The sequence below is a fragment of the Charadrius vociferus genome, unplaced genomic scaffold (assembly GCF_000708025.1).
Source record: "Charadrius vociferus isolate BGI_N301 unplaced genomic scaffold, ASM70802v2 scaffold447, whole genome shotgun sequence".
NCBI classification, from domain to species: domain Eukaryota; kingdom Metazoa; phylum Chordata; class Aves; order Charadriiformes; family Charadriidae; genus Charadrius; species Charadrius vociferus.
In genome coordinates this window covers 498,805-504,750 of record NW_009649040.1, presented here as the reverse complement: position 1 = coordinate 504,750, position 5,946 = coordinate 498,805, and the positions used below count along the sequence as shown (strand labels likewise).

The following is a 5,946-nucleotide window of genomic DNA, read 5'->3' as shown; positions in this document are numbered from 1 at the left end:
AAACCTGTAGGTGTTCAAGACGTGTTTGGCCAATGCTCTTAGATACATGGTTTAACTTTTAGGTTGCCTGGTGTGGAGCCAGGAGTTGAAACCAACAATCCTCCTGGGTCCCCTCCAACTCAGGATATTCTATGATTTTATGATTTTTTTATTTATTTTTTTTTTTTACTGGATGGCCCATACAACCACAAATAGGTGTCCAAGTAACCACAAATAGGTATCAGTCACAATTTTTGTGGTGTCAGCTACAAAAGTGGTTTAAAAACAGGATTAAAATAAAATCATTCCGTACTAAATCTCTCTTATAAGTAGCTAATGCCTTATATATGCTCTTACATCACATTCCCACAATGTCTCCTAATCGAACTGTTGTATTTCATGTGGCAGATTACACTAACGAAGATATTAATGCTTGATAATAGCAAGGAAATACATGTTATTCAGTTAATAGGCTATTATAAATCTCTTGTTTAGTAATTTTGTGGTTTTTTTCCTTAGAGAATGGAAAATGCAAACACTGAAAAAAATGAGAAATCACATTCACATCAACATATTGAACAGTTGACAAAAGAGGAAGTCAAACAATGGGTAACTGAAGTTGCTAAGATTGATCAGAAATATGCAGAAATCCTGTTTAACCAAGATGTGACTGGTTTTGCTTTGAAACTGATGACTAAAGCAGATTTTGTGCAAATGGGCATACCTCTTGGGCCTGCTCTTCAAATAACATATTTCCTGAAGGAGCACGACATTCTAGCTAAAGGTTCAAACCAGGCTTTGGATCAAGAAAGCACTGGACAAAGTTTTGACGGAGAAGGAGAAGATGGAGAAATTGCAAAGAAGGAGTGCAAGAAGACACACGGGTCACTTACTTCCAGTACACTGCAGTATTCTAAGACGGAGTCCATAGAAGATGAAAAAGCAATGAAGTCAGCTGACAAAGAGAATCTATTAGAGAAGGTGCTGTCAAGCAGCCAGCACCCAACTGGGAGGATGTGTATGCCATATCCTTTTGATAATTTCAGTGATGGTACTCGATACATACAGTATAGTATTCTTAATGTCCCTGAAACAGGGCCACTCAATCTCATTGATCCAGCACATGAATTCAAATTACTTACCAACACAGAGGCCACAGCAGATGAGGATATCATGATGAAATTTAGCAATGAAGTCTTTAGATTTGCAGCGGCCTGCATGAACTCCCGCACAAATGGCACTATTCATTTTGGAGTACGTGACAATCCACATGGGGAAATTGAAGGAATGAAAGTTACCAATACAGCAGCATACGTTGACCACTTGAATAAATACATCGGAAAGTACTTTCATGGGCAATACATCAGCATTGCAAAAGATTGCATTAGAGAACCTAGATTTGTGGAAGTATTATTAGAAAATAGCACTCCATCACATAAGTTTGTCATTGAAATAGATGTGGTTCCCAAACACTCCATCTGTGAAGCAAAATATTTCTGTACCAACACATACGAATATAAGACTAAGAGTTGGAAAAAAGCTGTCTTCATCCGGGATAGAGCTAGTTCCAAAAATATTCAAAATACAAAAGAATTTGACACTTTTAAAGGTACCTTGACATCTTTAGCAGTTTCTCGTAAAAGAGCAGAGGAAGAATACATCAACTTAAAGCAAAGGAAGTCAAAGAATGAAGGACTAAAGCTAGTTAGTCTGCTCACGGGTAACAGGGACTCACTAGATAGCTCTTATTATGACTACTACATTTTGGTAACAAACAAGTGCCACCCAAGTCAAACTTTGTACTTAGACTTTTTACAGGAAATCAAATGGTTTGCTGTGCTTGACTTTGATTTTGAATCAGAAATGAATGGTGTGTTCAATACTTACAAAAAAAATCAAAATGCCAAACTTTACTTCCCAGATTATTATGAAAATATGCTGGGTCCAATTTCTGAGCAAGCTGCAAAGCTGAAACTACATCAGGAGACCAACTGGATTTTATGCAATGGTGGATCTGACTTCAAAGGCAATAACAAACTACCATTAGATCCCACTTCATGGCAACGAGACAGAGCTGCTGGTGTCAGAAAAATGATTTCATTTCTTTCACACAAAGATGTAAAGCAGAGTGGAAAGTTTTTAGTAGTGTTTCTTTTGCTTTCCACGGTGGAAGATTCAGCAGATCCCCTTACTGAGACTTTTATGACATTTTACCAAGAATTAAAAGGACTAGAATCCATGATCTGCATTTGCATTGGTACAGGTACATACCAGCGATGGAAAGATCTTCTGCATGCCAGAGGCATTAGTGAGGAAGAACTTTCAAATAAATGTGTTGCTAATTTATCCCTGCAAATGGTAAATGGTACCATCGTGAAATTAAAATCAGTGACACAATCTTCCGTGAGACTTCTGCCCTCTGTTGGTCTTTCTACCATTCTTGTAAAGAAGGAAGAAGACTCCATGGCAGCATTGGAAATACTTTGTGAAAATGAATGCAAAGACACAGGAATAGAGAAGGATAAAGATAAATTCAAAAATTTCCTGAAAGAGCGGGAAGAAGTTTTTTATCGAGGTGGTAAAGTATCATGGTGGAATTTCTATTTTTCTTCTGAAAAGTATACTTCAGATTTTATCAGAAGGGACAGTTATGAAAAGCTTGAACACCTAATTGTGTCTTCAGCTGACAGTCCAAATCAATCACCTGTAAAAATTATCAACCTTTACCACCACCCAGGCTGTGGTGGGACAACATTAGCTATGCATATCCTTTGGGATCTCCGGAAGCGATTCAGATGTGCTGTTCTGAAAAACAAAACAAGTGATTTCGGGACACAGCTGACAACTTTACTCACCTGTGGAACAAACAACGACACAGACTATTTACCAGTGTTACTTCTTGTGGATGATTTCGAAGAGCAAGAACATGTCTATTTTCTGCAGAAAGAAATTCAGGCGGCTCTAACAGAAAAATGCATTCAGTATGTAACTCCTTTAGTGATCATTCTAAATTGTATGAGATCTCAGAATCCTGATGAAAGTTCAACAATCAATTTCTTGAACAGTACTTCTTTAAAACATATGCTTTCTGAAAAAGAGCAAAGGGCCTTTGATCAGAAACTAAAATATATTCAAAAGGTGTATCCAAATCCTGACAATTTCTATTCCTTTATGATTATGAAGAAAAACTTCGATCCACAGTACATAGAAAAAGTGGTAAAAAATACCTTGCGTAACTTGAATACTGCCTCTAAACCAGTGCAACTTGTTTGCTATCTAACACTGTTAAATTCATATGTAAGAACAGCTGTAGTTTCAATATCACTATGTGAAGAATTCTTAGGAATTAGTTCTCAAGAGATTGGCTGCAGTAAAGACAAATTGATAGAAAAGATGGGAATTTGTTCCAATATTCTAATATATGATCAGGTGCATGAATACGTGACATACAAAGGTCTTCGTATCATTCATCCATTGATAGCATCTCACTGCCTAACAGAATTGAAACTAACCTATGACTTGCCTAAAAGTAAAATTACATTGCAGTTATTGAAAGAAGATTTATTTTACAACACTTTGTTAAAGCAAGACAAACTTATCCGTGATATACAAACCCTGTTGATTACTAGACAGCGCAAAGAACATGGCGATGAGTCAGACACTTTGTTTTCCCCCTTAATTGAAGCCATTCATGGGGAAGAGAAGTGTGCTAACGTGGAATATGTGTTAAAACAAGCATCTGCTAGATTTGAGCAAAATGGTTACATTTGCCAAGCCTTAGCAAGATACTTCTACATTAAAGAAAGGAATTTTGACTCTGCATTATACTGGGCCAAAGAAGCCAAACAAAGAGCACCACACAATTCATACATATCCGATACATTAGGTCAAGTCTTTAAAAGTAAGCTAAGACACCATGTAGAGTGCAAAGCAAAGAGTTCAGTCCTGACAGCTGAGGAACTGGAATACTTGCTAGAGCTTGCTGAGAACGCTTCGCAAGCTTTCATAGAATCTCAGCGGCAAGCTGAAAACGCAGACAATAAACAAAATCAAAAGTTTAAAAGAAAGTTTCAAATGTACAATACTGCTGGTTATCAGGGAGAGATAGAAACTGGTCTTTATGTTATTGATGTCCTTTGGCATGTTCCTTTTTTCAGCAAAAAAGACTCACAATGTACAAAAAATATGACAAAGTATCTATCAGGAAATGGTGGTTTGAATGTAGATAACCCTAACACAGACAGGAAAATGCTCGAGGTTCTTAAACGTCATTCCAGCTTTTTATGTAGTTTGCGATCACGGTTGAAAAGGGCATTTGACTTTTTTGAAGACTACTTTGTGTTTTTCAAACCACACACCAATGAAAAAGAAATTGTAGAAGCAAAATTGTATGAGAAGGTTCAAGACCGTTTTACCAAATACACGGAAATATTTTGTGATTTACGTTTTGAGCAACTGAAATATGAACAGGTCTCAAAGCGGACCATGTCCCCGTACATAGAAGCATACAGGGACACTTTGGAGGCTTCCAAAGCAGGCTCATTTTCTGGCATTTTGGAATACCTCCACAGAAATTACCAAAATGCTGACAGAGAAATAGAAATCATAGTAGAAGCATATGCATTTTTGTGTGAGAACGCACAAGCAACTCTGAAAGACAAACAGAATTTGATTTTGGCAAATGTTGTTCTGAACTGCATTAAATCTAAATCTGCTAAGTTACATCCCCCCGAGGAGCTGAGAAACCTGCTTCTAAGCATTCTACAGGAAGTGGAACCAACTTCACAGTGTGTAGAGCCTTTCTTCCTAGCCTCCTTGTTGTTCTGGCCCCAAAATATAAAACAACTAGATGAAGATTCCAGGAAAATGGAAACCTTTATTAGACGCTTAAGTGAGTCTTTCAAAGAGCTCTATGGAACCCTGCATCGTTCCAGGCACCCTCTGGCTCTTTTCTATCTGGCGAAAGGCAGTGGCCTGAACAGATTTGTTCACAAGGGAAAAATAGATCAGCTTTTTAGTTCACTTCCAGAACAGGAGCTGAATTCCCTCTGGCAAAGTGAAAATATCTGGAAGGAAAAGGCTGTTCAAGACCTTTTGCTTCCTTTGGATGGAAGAGCTGAAGGTAAGGTTATCTACATAGACTATGGCAGCAATGAAACCATTCGGATCCCAGTGCAGCCTGTTCACTCATGCGCATTGAAAAATGGCCCAAACATAAAAAGAGTGTCTTTTTACCTTGGGTTTTCCATTGCTGGTCTCCTGGCATACAACATACAAAGTCTGTCACTAAAACAATAGGTATTGCTACAAGGCTTTTTCAGGCAAAATTACCCCTTACCTGGATTTTGGCTTGTGGGTGGGTTTTTTTGAGCCAACAATTGCAAATGACAAGCTCAGGCTGTCCATTATATTTCCTTCTTCAGTATGTTAGTCTTTCAGTCCCGTGCAGAATTGTCTTCCTACTGTCCTACTGCTGTTTGGACAGTTAGTCAAAATGAAATGTTGGTGCAGTTAGTTCTGTAGACTGGTCACTAGCTACTCAAAGTTCTGTGGTTGATAACAATATGAGAAATGGTTAAAGAAAAAAAAGGATTCTAAAAAAGAGGTTTTTTGAAAATGTAATCTTTAAATACCTTCACTTTTAAGAACCCACCTACCTCGCTAGCTATTTTGCCATTACTTGTAATGAAGGATGTCTCACCACAATTTTTATACTTTTGTACAAGTAATGTAAGAACAAGAAATGTACATTAGAAAACCCATATCATGTAACATTTCTTCATGCTCCATTGTATCTGGTATCATCTTGCCACAAGATTAATGGAAAAGACCATTCAGTTGCAAAGGAGCATTTTTTTCTCAGTTGTTATTGCACATGCTTGAATAATGTAATGCATTTGTATATGGGCCTGTATTAATAGCCAAGCTGTACATCTTGTGGGAGAACAGAAGCACTGGTCTTTTACT

At 37.6% G+C, this 5,946-nt stretch overlaps 1 protein-coding gene across 1 annotated transcript; it reads left to right on the top strand.

Annotated features, from left to right (window-relative positions):
• Positions 1-501: 501 nt before the first annotated feature.
• LOC104289020 (sterile alpha motif domain-containing protein 9-like) lies at positions 502-5,277 on the top strand. The gene has a single exon (XM_009887912.1). It carries the CDS (start codon positions 502-504, stop codon positions 5,275-5,277), a length of 4,776 nt encoding a protein of 1,591 aa, XP_009886214.1.
• Positions 5,278-5,946: the final 669 nt, after the last annotated feature.